The 15,898-nt window shown below is 38.4% G+C and overlaps 1 protein-coding gene across 1 annotated transcript in view; it reads right to left on the bottom strand.

Annotated features, from left to right (window-relative positions):
- Positions 1-378: 378 nt before the first annotated feature.
- FUT13 (fucosyltransferase 13) overlaps positions 379-15,898 on the bottom strand; it is a 31,504-nt gene continuing 15,984 nt past the window's right edge. Inside the window, exons 2-3 of the mRNA XM_089996924.1 lie at positions 1,916-2,089; positions 379-1,167 (exon numbers count right to left, since the gene is read on the bottom strand). Coding sequence (XP_089853050.1) covers positions 598-1,167; positions 1,916-2,089 — 744 coding nt within the window. The 3' untranslated portion in view covers positions 379-597. The remainder of the gene's footprint in view (positions 1,168-1,915; positions 2,090-15,898) is intronic.

Here is a 15,898-nt window from a genome sequence, read left to right as displayed (position 1 = left end):
AAACAGTTTTTTTAAGAACTAAATCGTGGAAGGACCACCCCCAGACTGGAGTTTTGATTCTTTTTGTATTCAGTTTCTGTCAAACCCCAGCTAGCTAATGAAAAAAAAAAGACTCAATCTTATTTTTAGACCGAAGAAACACAATCCAAGGTTTGATTCTTAGCAAACAACCCATGTTGAACACATCTATCTAGACAGACTGAGTCAATAAAGCTTGAACTTATGATTTTCAGTCAATAGTTTTGTAGCTTCAATAGCACCAAATATTAACTCCTGATTTATGCACTCATTATATGGTTAGAAAACTAATGAGCTTTACTATCATTAGTACCAGACATAAACCCTAACAATTATCTCATTCAGGTCTATGCATATGACATCATGTAGGTGAAAAACAAAACACCAAGTTACTCTTTCAGGATATAAGGCAATGCTTATATGATGCCCCACATTTACATCCCTTCAAAGGACCATTGCCGTTTCTCCACTGAATTGCAAAAACAGAAGCACAACAAGAAGCTGGGATATGTTGAACTTTAACATTCCAATGCACAACAATTCTGAAACATCTACCACAAAATCAACCAAAAGCCATGTTCACAGTGTTCTTGCACTCCTCCCACCTTTTCGACTCACAGCTTCGCATAACCGACATGGCAACGTGTCAAGGCTGATCGCCCGTGCCTTGTGATAATTACCTATTACACCGCACCTTCTCCATGCATGGTATTCAGCATATGCGACTGGATCGTTCGCAAGGGCCTTCACATAAGAAGCCAATTCCTCTAGAGATGCAAACTTTGAACCATCTATTATTGAGTTTGGAGGAACAAAGTCCCCCACATTTGGTGCTCCAAAATAAATAGGAACAGATCCTGAATCCAATGCATAGAAGAGCTTCTCAGTAACATAGCTCTCTGTCATGGTGTTCTCAATGGCAAGGACAAACTTATAGTGTGACATGGCACAGTGAAGATGGTCCCACCACCTCGGGACCGTAATATCATTGTTAGCACACTCTGGATAATAGGTTAATGCCATGTTTGTTCCTCCAACGTTGTTCAAACATTTGCCAAATGAATGATGAGGCAGCATGGAGAGGAGTTTCTTCGCCAGATGATTTCTCTGCTGAAGGCATCTCGAAGATGACCAGTAAACAAGTGTATCCTACACATAGCAGGAAAAAAACATGAAAGCCTGACAAGTTCATATAATGGGATGACATACACTTGTTTGTTCCTCTCTTCTTTTGGTTAGCCAATATAAGGGATACATTTTAACCTATATCCAATTACTATTTCAGAACATTATTGAAATCCTCTCTGAAACTGTTCATGGAAAGCAATCTAAAGAGAAGTTTCCTGATCGGAAACTAAAACACTGCATTATACTACCATATATGAGAAAAGACGTCCGGGTATCTGTGTGTACAAAACAACTGTTAATGCAACACCTTGTGTGGATGTTAACTCACCACATTGTGCTGCCCCTATGAGATTTCAAAATTACCATAGTGTCACTTTTAGATAAACAACACTATAAAAGGCATTTAATAGATCTTGAAAACATAAATATAAAAAATTATTCCCAAAATACAACTATAAACAGGCCTTATACTTTTTCACAGAATTACTTTACTATTAATGGTTACCGTTCAGGTAAGAAACCACCATTGGTATTTCAAAATTTTTTAGGGGCAAAAGAATATGGTGAACTGGTTAGCATCATGCCCACACATACACACACAAGTAGGACTAGTATTCATGTTTTTGTGCACAGAAAATAGAGGCAGCTGTGTTTTGAATTTTCAAGATTTTACTCCGGTTGATCTGATCTAGCCTTCTATCTTTCAGTGTGGTTTTCTAATGACAATTTCAGCTTTGGTGAAGGTTCTAAGAAGCTTATGCAGACTTACATTTTGCTTCTGAGATGTTATGTGATAACTCCGACCATTATGAAACAATGCCCCTGCATAAGTTGACTGAACATCGTCTTTAGCATGGTAAGTAATAAAAATATCCTCGTATCCCGAAGATTTCCGACCAGGCTCAAGATCCATGTATACGCGAAGTGGATCTCCCTCGGTTCTCTGGCAGATAAAAGATAATCCAATAAGCATTATGAACAAACCACATAAATCTAAATACGTAAAACATCAAGTAGCCCAGTAAACTAATTTTTTTTATAAAGATTGTGCAAACTATAAAAGATAAGTTTCTTAAAACGCTTATAAAGATCATGCAAACCACTGCAATCTATACAAGACAATCATCTCGATATTTCAGAAAACAAAGAACAGGAAACAAAAATAGAAATTAAATACCACCATTCAAAATCAGCTTGATTAAACCAACAGGAAGAGATCAGCCTGATTTTTATATTTTGTGAGGTGAAAGTGTTGATGATGGATTCCTACCTTTTTCTTTGTTGATAAACATGGAGTCCTGGCATTAACATCAGTTTACTGCATCGAGCATGCACGGAACACCTAAACAGATGATATTACATGGCATATAAAATTCATTTACAGGTTAAAATCAAGGAATATTGATTAAATCCATTCATGTAAGGATGAATCTCTCTTACATAGGGGTCATGGGCCTGACCTTGGGCTGTCTCAACCATGAGATGTGTTCAAAACGAAATTACTCATTTAGGAGTCACTGACATGACATCAGGACATCTCAACCATAAATCTACAGTTCAAGACAGATGAATCATCTTTTCCCAGCTTGGCAGATCATAAATAGTTTTCTCGGTGGTGATGGCCATAATCATTGTCATGGTTATGACGGTGAAAGTAATAGATGCAAAGAAGATTGACCAAGCACCAACTAACACGAAAGACAAACTGCATTAGGGTCTTGCGATATGCGACAAAGTCTAAGGCATTGATTTTGTTTAAACAACTTTTAGAAACACCATTAGCAACACAAATACGTCCATTAATGTGTAATGAAGCAAAAGAAATGCAAGAGAATGACACTAAGGGCTACAAGAGAGCACAAATACAAAGAGGTCACTTATGAACCAAACACAATCTCACAAAGGAGATACACAATAACGCATAAGAGAGAACATAAAAAATATAGTCATGTATTAATCACCAATATGCTTAGAGAAGCATTACTTACAAAAAGGAAGAGAGCTCTATTTATAGAGCCAAATATGAGAGATGGGAGGAGCAGTATAACAACTAGTTGGACTATCCCAACAGTCATTTTGACTAAAACAGAAAATCTGCAAAATAAGTCTGCCCTTATTATATGAGTAAAATGACTGAAATACCCCTGATGGGTATTTCAATTTATATACACAGAATATATATATATATATATATATATATATATATATATATATATATATATATATATATATATATATATAGCTTAACACCCCCCTCAAACTCATGGTGCAACAACCGAGAGTTTGCTAAGAAAAAAGTGAAATATGGACAACTACAACGCTTTGGTGAAGAAGTCTGCTAGTTGATATTCAGATGGTACATATGACAACGTGATGGTCTTCATTAAAAATTCTTCACGAAAGTAGTGGCAATCCATTTCAATGTGTTGGCGCTTTCATGAAATGTATGATTGCTCGCTATATATACTGTGCTTTTGTTGTTGCAATATAGTCTGGAGGGTGTTGCTAAAGTCTTCTAACAATTGTCTCAACCATATTAATTCGAAGGTAGTTATCGCCATGACATGATACTTTCCTTTTGTGGAAGAAAGAGACACCTGCTGTTGCATTTCCACAAAATCAGCAAAAGTTACCTACACATATACAAAAACCGGTGGTTGAGTGCTTATCATTCTCATCTCCACCCCAATCAGAGTCAGAATATGCAATAACTTCTACCGAGAAAGAAGATAAAAGAAATAAATCATAATTTATAGTATTTTTAATATATCTAATAATTCTCATTACAACACTCATGTATATTGTAGTAAGGGCATGATGAAATTGACTAACATAATGTATAGCATGAGCAATATCATGACGAGTAATAGAGAGATAAAGATAAGGTTCCAATCATTGGGTCCTTCAGAGGTTCTCTATCATCTTTTTTCATCTTAGCGTTGATGACCTCTAGAGTATCAACTATTTTTCATCGAAAAGCCCAGATCATTTTATTATCTCAGCAGCATACTTAGTCTGAGACAAAAAATAACCATGAGGTGAAAATGCAACTTCAATACCAAGAAAGTAATGGAAAAAATCAGGATTTGTCATATCAAAGTTGTACTTGAGAACATCCATGAAATTGACTAACATAATGTATAGCATGAGCAATATCATGATGAGTAATAGAGAGATAAAGATAAGGTTCCAATCATTGGGTCCTTCAGAGGTTCTCTATCATCTTTTTTCATCTTAGCGTTGATGACCTCTAGAGTATCAACTATTTTTCATCGAAAAGCCCAGATCATTTTATTATCTCAGCAGCATACTTAGTCTAAGACAAAAAATAACCACGAGGTGAAAATACAACTTCAATACCAAGAAAATAACGGAAAAAATCAGGATTTGTCATATCAAAGTTGTACTTGAGAACATCCATGATATGACTAACTTGTTTATCACCTCATGTGATAATCATGGCATCCACATAGAGCAATAAGATAATTATTCATTTATTAGAAGACTTAATAAATAATGCAGTTGAAAAAGTAGTATTTTGTATATTACACTTGCCAGCATGTACATTGTATTTTGGGTCTGGATACTATACCAGACTCGGATCCATATTGTATATCAATACATTATAAATGCATGTTTTAGGGCCGCAGCTTCTCTTCTCCTCTTCTCTTCTCTTTCTCACAAAATAAGTAAAAAAGAAAAACTCACATGGTATCAAAGCCAGGTTCACCTAGGGTTTGAAGTGGCTTCCAAAAGGTGCGACCTGACTATTTCAATCAAGAAAGGTTCTTATTCCTTCCACCTCTTCTCTTCATTTTTTTTGGAGGATTCACGTTTCACGTGAATCCCTAAAATCAACCCATCTGCTTTTTTGTCTGGAACATTCAGATCTGGTTGTGCTTTTGAACCAGATCTGAAACTTTTCACCTTTGTGCATTCACGTGAATCCCCAAAACTGACACATCGGCTTCTTCGTCTGGAACATTCAAATCTGGTTGTGCTTTTGCACCAGATCTGAAACACTTCACCTTTCTGCATTCACGTGAATCCCCAAAACCGACCCATCTTCTTCTTCGTCTGAAATACTCCACCTCTGCATATTCTTTTTTTTTCTCACTTGAACCGAAATATTCAGATATGTGCGTGAAATTGCATCAAATCTGAAATATTAAGTCTTTGATTGATTTTCCTTTTATATACTGCCCATTTTTTTTATATCAGATTTCTAATCTAAATCTAATCCATCTAGTGGCTACAGGCCATTCCTCGTTATCAATCTGATATTCGTATATCCCACCCTCTGCTCATATCATACTCATCTGTGTTCTGTCTGAAAACACAGTCAAGTTTAAATTCAGTTCAATGTGAGTTCTTCAGAACTTCTTATCGTGTTAATCATAAACCCCATAAATATAACAAAAAATTTTGGATCTGGTTCTCCTTTTGAATCCAAAATTTTTTTATCACTAGTTTCTCGAAAGTTGCACAGCCGCAAAAACAAAAACAAAAACAAAAACAAAAACCAATCAGCTTGTTTTTCAGTTATGGATTCCCATCCTTCTCAATCGAGTTTCCTCAATCAGCTTGTTTACAAAAAGTTAACCACCTCAAACTTCTTGATTTGGAAGAGACAAATCATTCCTTTTATAAGGAGCCAAGGCCTCTTAGGTCATCTGTATGAAACCACTCCAGACCCCTTAGAATTTGTTACGCAAGAAGAGAAAGATGATAAATGGGCAACTTCAATTGTGTATGTCAAAAATGCAGAATATCTCAACTGGGAAAAGAAAAACTAATCAGTAGTTGCATACATTACCTGTACGTTGTCTCAAAAAGTTCTTGTTGCAATCCCTGACAACTGTACAACCATGCACCTTTGGGAGAAATCGGTTCAGACGTATTCACAAGTTTCACAGGCGAGGATGGTTTTTCACAAGAGAAAATTCCAGATGTTAAGAAAAGATTCCATGACCATCATGAAATATCTAAATAACATGAAGTCTATCACAGACCAACTTGCAGTTATAGGGTGTGATGTGAGTGACAGTGATATGGTACAACAAACCCTGAGTGGACCGGAATCCGATTATAATATGATCGTCACTTCTCTATTGTGCTTGCCTGCTCTTCCTACCTTTGATGAGTTGCGGGCTAAATTAATTCAGTATGAAATGACTCTGAAAGGTTTTTCTGAAGAAAATCGAGCTCATACAAATTCTCAGGAAGTTTTTGCCATAAGGGTGACTTATGGTTGAGGACGAGCGGGACAAGGGCGAAATGGACACGAAGGACGTGAATTGCTTCTCACTCCAAATATGTTGACTCATGCTCAGGGACAAAGATTTATCCCCACTTGCTTCTTTTGTAACAAAAGGGGGCATATCAAGGCGAACTTTTGGCACAATCCTAAAAATAAAGGAAAGTCTTCACAGATAGAAACAAAACGAAAGTCCAACAATATCAGAGACAATGGAGAGATTAGAGATCTGTTGATATCCGCCTTGTCAGAATTGAATTTAAAGCAGAATGACTAAGGAACTTGGTTTGTTGGTGATGCAGGTAAACTTTTTAAATCTATTCCTTATTTTGGCAAAAGTAAGATTGTCACTGGTGATGACTCTTATCATCCCGTCTCTCACGTTGGAAAATTTGTCATTCCCATGTCACATTGTACCCTTGAACTTTTTGATGTCCTTCATGCTCCCAATATCAAGAAAAATATTGTCTCTGTTTCTAAACTTGTTGATGATAATCATGCTTCAGTCGAATTTACTCCCTTCTCTGTGCAGGTCAAGGACCTTTACACAAGGGAAACGTTTGCTGAAGGAAAGAGACAAGGCAATATGTATGTCTTTCAAGAAGCTCCATGTCATTCTGTTCGCTCTCCTCATCTGGATTTGAAGTCTTCATTAGAGTCGTGTTCTTTCCCTTCAACAAATGTTTTTAGTATTTCTGAATGTAATAAGCCTTTCCTATGGCACAGTCGGTTAGGACATTGTGGGAGTCATTTTATTGAGAAACTTGTTTCTAATAATCTCATTCCAAAAGAAAGTCTTAATGTCGATGAGAGAAGTCAAAAGTGTTTCAGTTGTCTTTTGTACAAAAGTCATGTATTGCCTTTTCGCTCCGTTAATAAGAGAGCTTCAAAGCCTTTTGAAATAATATGTTCTGATGTATGAGGGCCTGTCCCAGTTGCCTCTGGATCTGGAAGTAGATACTACTTAATTTTTGTTGACAGTTACTCTCGATACACCTGGATAAATTTTATAAAAAATAAGTCGAAAGTTTTTCTTTTGTTTCAAAACTTTCTTTCCTTAATAAAAAATCAATTCTCTGAGTCCATCCAATTCTTCCAATGTGATGGAGGAGGGGAGTTCTCATCCAGTGACTTTATTTCTTTTCTTTAAAATAATGGGATAGGAAGAAGGGTGTCCTGTCCCCACACACCTCAACAAAATGAGATTGCTGAGCGAAAACACAGGCATATCGTCGAAAGTGTTATGAGTATGCTCTATGACAGTAATCTTCCCATTAATATGTGGACAAAAGCTTTTCATTCTGCCGTACATGTGATAAATAGATTGCCTATGGTTGTTTTGGAGAATAAATCTCCTTATTACTGTCTTTTTGGGGTTCATCCTAGTTATCACGATTTACGTACCTTCGGATGTGTTTGTTATGTGCACGTTGATCGATCCCTGAGAAAGAAGTTTCAGGACAAGGCTCGGAAGTGTAGATTTGTGGGATATGCAGACGACTACAAAGGATATAGGTGTTATGATCTTGCCAACAGACGTATCAGAATCTCAAGAAATGTTGTCTTTGATGAACAAAACTTTGATCACAAAGCCGGCACAACGGATATGTCCTCTACCACAATTGAAGTTTATTCTCCTTGGCTGAACTCAGAACTTTTTGCTAGTCCCAATGAAGTTTGTTCTCCAGATTGTGTACAACAAGAAGAAGAAATGTTTGAGACTATTGGAGCATCGGGATCACAGAATGGGGAAGAAGTACCATCATCGGTATCAGGCAAATACAAGGGCATTTCCTATACTAGATAGAGAATGACAACGTCAGGTTCTTTTAATCATGCCCCAACAGCTACACCTACTTCTCATATTATTGAGGTCAGAAGATCCAATCGCATGCGACATCCTATTGATAGGTGGGTCAGCTATAACAACTTCTCTTTGGATTTTTGGCTCTTTTTAACTGCCCTCAATAAGGAAGATGAACCTATTATGTACTATCAGTCAGCCACTTCTACCAAATGGGTAGAAGCTATGAATGATGAAATGCAAGCCTTGCATGAATGTGGAACCTGAGAAATTGTTCCCAGACCACCTGACAAAAATGTTGTCGGATGCAAATGGGTCTACAAAATAAAGTATAAACCAGATGAAACCATTGAACGATACAAGGCCAGACTGGTGGCAAAAAGATTCACTCAAGAAGCAGAGCAAGACCATGATGAGAACTTTAACCCAGTGGTGAAAATGGGAACGATTCGAAGTATTCTTTCCTTGGTTGTTGAACATGGATGGAAGTTGAGTCAGCTTCATATAAAAAATGCATTCTTGCATGGAGATTTGAAAGAAGAAGTTTACATGGAACAACCACCTAGATTATTAAGACTGATTGGATTGGACCGCTGTGCCCATTACGGAATTGGGTCTGAACCTGAAATTCATTGTATAGTTACGGGTTTGGGTTTGGGTTTGGGTCTGGATCTGATGTAACATAATGTAATATCCAGACCCAACCTAATTTTAATATAAATCTAATGAGGATTGTACCATTTGTTGTTGCCGCCTCTCTCCTTCTCACAGGTATTGTTTCTCTCCTTGGCATCAACCGAACTTCGGTAAACAAAAACTTACATGGTATCAGAGCGGGATCGCACCTGACTTCAAGGGCGTGAAACAGATTCCAAAAAGTGTCTCGAGAGATCTGTCTTCTGTTCCAGGTTAGTAAAACAATTTTTTTTGTCTCTTCCCATATCTCCACATCTTTCCTCTCTGTTTTCTTTTCCAGATCTGATTTCGTTCCTATCGATTCTTCTTAAATCTGCCTTCTTCTTCTCCCTCTATCGATTCCTATTTCAGATCTGATTTCGTTCCAGATCTGTCTCTTCTGACGTCAAAACCCATTTTTCGCAAAAAAATTTATTCACGTTCCTGTCATCAGATCTGATTATTCACGTCAGATTTCTCAACCTACAGACCTTATTGGGTTTCAAACCTGTATAACGAGGCCTGCCAATCTTGACTGATTTTCGAAGGGCGACTTTGCGTCGGTTGGGGTGTGGCTGTGCAGGACCATTAGTCTCTTCCCTCTGCCAATTTCTAATAGCCAATTTTTTTATTAGGCCTAACTTTACATTCTTGGAGTCTGCAAAAAACTGATGAGATTCTGACCAATATAAATCATGCAGTCCACTAAAGGTATAAGAGAAACAGTGACTCGGTAAAAAAAGAAAAAGAAAAAAAGAGTCGTGAATTCTGATTGTTTCTCTAACTTGTTGGATTGTCTTGTTGATATATTCCTCGTTCTTCTCTTCAACCTTATTTCATGGATTCTCCCTCTCTTCCATCGAGCTTCCTTGGCAAACTTATTTCCGAAAAACTCACCAACTCGAATTACTTAACTTGGAAAAGGCAAATATTGCCCTTTATTAGGAGTTTGGATCTCTCTGGATACCTTGATGTATCTATCCCTGCACCACCAGAGTTTGTTTTGCAAGAGGAGAGAGATGATAAAGGGGAGGTCTCCAACAAATTGGTTCGTAATCCAGAATTCACAGCATGGAGGAGAAAGGATCAGGCGGTTGTGGCATATATCACCTCTACTCTTTCCCAAGAGGTATTAGTGGGCATCCCCGACGAATGCTCCGTTATGGAGCTATGGCAGAGGTTGGCGCAAACCTATTCTCAGATTTCAGAGGTCAGAATCTTACATTTAAAGAAAGAATTTCAGCTCTTAAAGAAGGAAAACTTGTCAGTCACATAGTACATGAACAAAGTCAAGACCATCACTGATCAACTAGCCATGGTGGGTTGTGAAATTCCTGATAAAGAAAAAGTTCAATAGGCACTAAATGGTCTTGGATCTGATTATCATATGTTGGTCACATCCCTCCTATGTCTTCCTTCGTTACCAAGTTTTGAAGATCTTCGCGCAAAACTATTGCAATATGAAGTTACCATTCGAGGAGAAGAGATGAACTCCAACCACCATGATGTACTGGTTACAAGGATGATGTCAGGACGAGGACGTGGAGGCTTTTGAGGTGGATGTGGACAGAGAAGGAATAGTCAAGGAGGACGCGGATTGTTGCCCACGCCCAACATGTCACCTAACTCTTTCCCAGGGAATCAGAGCTCCAAAAACATACCGACATGTTTTCAATGCAACAAAAGGGGGCACATCAAAGCTAATTGTTGGTATAACCCACAGAACAAGGGAAAATTTAATGTTACGGGGCCCTCCCACAGAGGAAGAATAGGAGAAGACTCGAAGGATGATGAAAAGGATAATGTGAAGAATCTTCTGATATCCGCTCTTTCCAGTCTAAGCTTCAAGCAGAATGAGCAAGGAACCTGGTACATATTGATTCTGGGGCTGCAGCACACGTGACAGGTGATGTCGGTAAGATTCTAAAACCTATTCCTTATCGTGGAAAATTTCATATTAAAACTGAAGATGGTACTCTTCACTCCATATCCATACTGCAAAATGTTAATCTTTCACTCCCTAATTCTTCTCTTAATTTATCTAATGTCTATCATTCTCCAAGTATTGTGAAGAATATCGTTTCTGTCTCCAAACTTGTTGATATACTAATTCTTTCATTGAATTCACTCCTTCTGTATGTGTCAAGGATCTTCTCACGAAGAAGACGCTCTTTGAAGGAGAACGACAAGGAAACATGTATGTCCTCAAGGAATTTTCTTCTTCTTCTGTTCGTGGTGCTTCATCAAATTCATCGGTCATTCAGCCAGTACAGCCAGTGTCGTCCAAAGATTGTTTTAGTTTATCTCAGTGTAATAAGCCAGAGATTTGGCATCGTCGTTTCGGTCATTGTAATGGTTCCTTCATTAAGAAACTTGTGTCGAGTGGACTTGTTCCAGAGTCTAGTCTGAATATTGAGTCTGATACTTCACTTTGTTCTAGTTGTCAACTATGCAAGAGTCATGTTTTTTCCTTTAATTCAATAAATCAAAGAGCTTCAGTGTCTTTTGAAATTGTCTATTCTGATGTTTGGGGATCTGCCCCACAATCTTCTTTATCTGGTAGTCGCTATTACGTAACCTTTATTGATAGTTATTCCAGATACACTTGGATTTATTTAATAAAACATAAATCTGAAGTGTTCAAACTCTTTCGTTCATTTTTCGCTTCAGTCTGTAATCAATTCTCATCTAAAATTCAGCATTTCCAATGTGATGGAGGAGGTGAGTATTTATCAAAAGAATTTACTGAATTTCTTCAAGATAATGAAATAAGTCATCTTATATCTTGCCCACATACACCACAACAAAATGGTGTGGCAGAAAGAAAACATCGGCACATTATGGAAAGTGCCTTGAGCATGTTGCATGACACTCATGTTCCCGTGAGTTTGTGGACAGAAGCCTTCCACTCAGCTGTGTATATCATAAATCGTCTACCCATGACATTGCTGGAGAACCAATCTCCTTATTTTGCTCTTTTCAGGATTCAACCTGATTATAATGAGTTGCGAGTGTTTGGTTGTATATGTTATGTCCATATTGATAGCTCTCAACGTAATAAGTTTCAGGACAAAGCATGTATGTGCAAGTTTGTGGGATGTACCGACCAATACAAAGGGTATCGATGCTATGACCCCACCACTCATCGCATTAGAGTCTCACAAAATGTTATGTTTGATGAAACCATTCTTGAGGACTCAAGAAGTGTAGATGGACACAACAGGGCCATTGAATAGTATCAACCATGGCTTGCCAAGTTGCTTAACCAGATAGAGACACATGATGTCCCCTCGTGTCACACGTCACCTGTTGAACCGAGTGAGACTGACGTTGAACGTCTGATGGAGGAATTGAGAAATGTGCAGGTTCCTAGCATGCTCACTTCAGATGCCGCTAAATTTCAGGGAATCGTCTATGAACGACGAAACAAGAATAATGATCATCAAATTGATGTGAGGCTAGACGAACCAGGAGAATTCGTTATCCTATCGAGAGATGGGTCAGTTACAACAACTTCTCTACAGATCTGCAATTATTTGTGTCTCAGATCGAAAAACAAGATGAACCCGTCAGTTTCTCGGATGCATACATGTCAATCAAGTGGATTGAGGCCATGAATGAGGAGATGGAAGCCTTGCATGAATGTAGAACTTGGGAGATTGTCCCTAGACCCTCAGACAAAAATGTTGTAGGTTCTAAATGGGTCTACAAGATTAAGTATAAACTTGATGGATCCATTGAACACTACAAGGCGAGACTTGTAGCCAAAGGCTTTACTCAAGAATACAAGCAAGACTATGAAGAGACCTTTAGCCCTGTAGTCAAGATGGGAACAATTCGTTTAATTTTATCTTTGTCGGTTTGGTATGGTTGGACTCTTGGTCAGCTTGATGTCAAAAATGCATTTTTGCATGACAATCTGAAAGAAGAAGTGTATATGGAGCAGCCCCCTGGTTATGCAGAACACAATCCCAACACTCATGTTTGTAGATTACGAAGAGCCATCTATGGACTAAAGCAGGTCTCTCGTTCTTGGTTTGATAGCTTCTCTATCGAAGTTCAACGACATGGATTTGTTCGATCTCACCTCAATCATTCCTTATTCATCTTTCGAGATCGTCAGGTCAGTATTTTACTTCTCATATATATGGATGATATTATTATCACTAGGAATTCTGATGAATATATAGAAGCTACAAAAGCTCTCCTGAGTCGAAAGTTTAAGATGAAAGATTTGGGGGTTCTACGTTATTTCTTGGGGGTTGAAGTAGACCGGCGGAATAAATATCTTTCATTAACTCAACACAAATATACCTTGGATTTATTGGAAAAGGCAGGTACGAAGGATTGTAAACCTTTGTCCACTCCTAGTGTATTGAATCATAAGCTCAGTGCTCTAGATGGGGAGGCATATGGAGATCCCAGACAATATCGCAGTCTTGTGGGTATGCTTCAATATCTCACTTTCACCGGACCAGATATTGTGTATGCAGTGAATCAAGTCTCGCAATTCATGCATGATCCACGCACAGAACATATGAATGTTGTCAAGAGAATTCTTCGATACTTAAAGAGAACACTTGGGGATGGCTTAGTTTATCATCAATCTAAGACTAAAGGAGAGCAACATAGACTAATTGTATATGCAGATGTTGATTGGGCTGGAGATCCAGATGACAGAAGGTCAGTGTCTGGCTATTGTGTCTTTATTGATGGAAACTTAATAGCATAGAGTAGCAAGAAACAACGTGCAGTTGCACGATCCAGTACTGAGGCCGAGTATCAGTCTATGGTAGCAGTTACAGCAGAGGTTACATGGCTGAGACATCTTTTAGTAGAATTAGGAGAAACCATTCTACCCACTACTCTTTTATGTGATAATCAGAGTGCCATCCAGATTTCCTTCAACCCCATTCATCACAGTCGTACAAAACATATAGAGATTGATCAACATTTCATTCGGCAAAAGGTAGAAGACAGGGAAATTGAACCTACTTACATTCGAACGGCTGATCAGGTGGCAGATTTGTTCACTAAAGGTCTCACCAGTATACAATTTTGGTTCTTGAAGAGCAAGTTATCCATGGTACATGACCATGCACAACTTGAGGGAGGATATTAAGACTGATTGGATTGGACCGTTGTGCCCATTATGGCTTTGGGTTTGGCCCTGAAAGTCATTGTATAGTTACGGGTTTGGGTCTGGATCTTATGTAACATAATGTAATATCCAGACCCAACCTAATTTTAATATAAATCTAACATATAGGGCACGATCCCAGCATTGAGGATCGTACCATTTGTTGTTGCCGCCTCTCTCCTTCTCACAGGTATCGTTTCTCTCCTTGGCATCAACCGAACTCCGGTAAGCAAAAACTTACATGGATATCACGAGCAAAATTGTAAAACCCATGTATGCAGGTTAAAAAGAGCTATCTATGGTCTAAAACAAGCATCTCGCTCTTGGTTTGACAACTTCTCACTTGAGATTCAAAAGCATGAATTTTTACGCTCTCTACTGAATCACTCATTATTCATTTTTAGAAGTCAGAATGTGATCACCCTATTACTAATTTATGTGGATGATATTGTCATCACAAGAAACTCCGAAGATCACATCAAAGAAGTGAAAAACCTATTAGGTCAGAGGTTCAAAATGAAAGATCTTGGCGCCTTGCGTTATTTTCTTGGGGTAGAAGTCGATAGCCGGGCTCATGGCTTAACTCTCACTCAGCACAAGTATATGATAGATGTTCTAAGCAAGGCAGGTATGAAAGACTGCAAACCTCTCCAAGTGTGCTCCACCAAAAACTAAGTACTCATGATGGAGACCTGTGTGAGGATCCCACCAGGTATCGTAGTCTAATAGGGATGTTACAGTATCTCACATTCACTCGACCTGATATTGTTTATTCAGTCAATCAAGTGTCTCAGTTTATGCATGAACCACGTACTGGACATATGAAGGCTGTTAAGAAGATACTCAGATATCTAAAAGGGACAATTGGAGATGGGTTGATATATTCTCCACAGTCGTCTAATAAGGATGTGTGTGAACTTACTGTATATTGTGATGCATACTTGGCAAGGGATCCTGATGAACGAAGTGATAGAAAGGAGCCTTCGATCTCCACGCTTGCCTGTCACAAAGAAAGAGAGAGAGAGAGAGAGAAGAGAGAGAGATTTCAGAGAAAAGGGGTTCAGTCAATGATCGGCTGACCCTATCATTCTATTTAATGTATTAAGTAAAATAAAACTAGGGTATAAAAATACCCCTTTGAATATGTTAATTTACATATACACCAATTGGGTATGGACCCGATCCAATATATAAATGGATCGGGTCAGACATATACACGGTGATGACTTCTTTTCAGCCTCCCTCAAGTTGTGCATGTTGCTGAACCATGTACAACTTGCTTTTCAGAAACCAAAATCTGTCCTTCGTCAACCCTTTAGTGAGAATGTCAGCAACTTGTTTTTCAGTTGGCACATACATAGGCTCAATCTCTTTATCTTCAACCTTTTTTCTAATAAAATGTTGATCTATTTCAATGTGCTTTGCTCGACTATGGTGGATGGGATTGAAGGACATGTTGATGGCACTTTGATTGTCACACAACAACAGTGACCGAGCAATCGGTTCTCCCATTTCTGTCAGGAGATGTATTATTCATGTAGCCTCGGCCGTGGTAGTGGCCATGGATCTGTATTCAGCCTCAGTGCTCGATCTAACAACCACCTTTTGTTTTCTACTGCTCCAGGATATCAAGTTTGGCCCAATGAAGCTGCAATAACCGGATACTGATCGTCGTTCGTCTGGATCACCCGCCCAATCAGCATCAGCATAAGTGACGATCTTATGGCCCCCGCCTGGATCTAATTCCCTTTTTTTGTATATCAATCCATCACCAATTGTACCCTTCAGGTAACGAAGTATACGTTTAACTGCCTCCATATGTGACATATGAGGTTCATGCATAAACTGGGATACCTGATTAACCAAATATACTATA

The sequence above is a fragment of the Nuphar pumila genome, chromosome 2, assembly GCF_984573655.1.
Source record: "Nuphar pumila chromosome 2, dmNupPumi1.hap1.1, whole genome shotgun sequence".
Lineage (NCBI taxonomy): Eukaryota > Viridiplantae > Streptophyta > Magnoliopsida > Nymphaeales > Nymphaeaceae > Nuphar > Nuphar pumila.
This window is presented reverse-complemented; position numbering and strand designations above follow the sequence as displayed.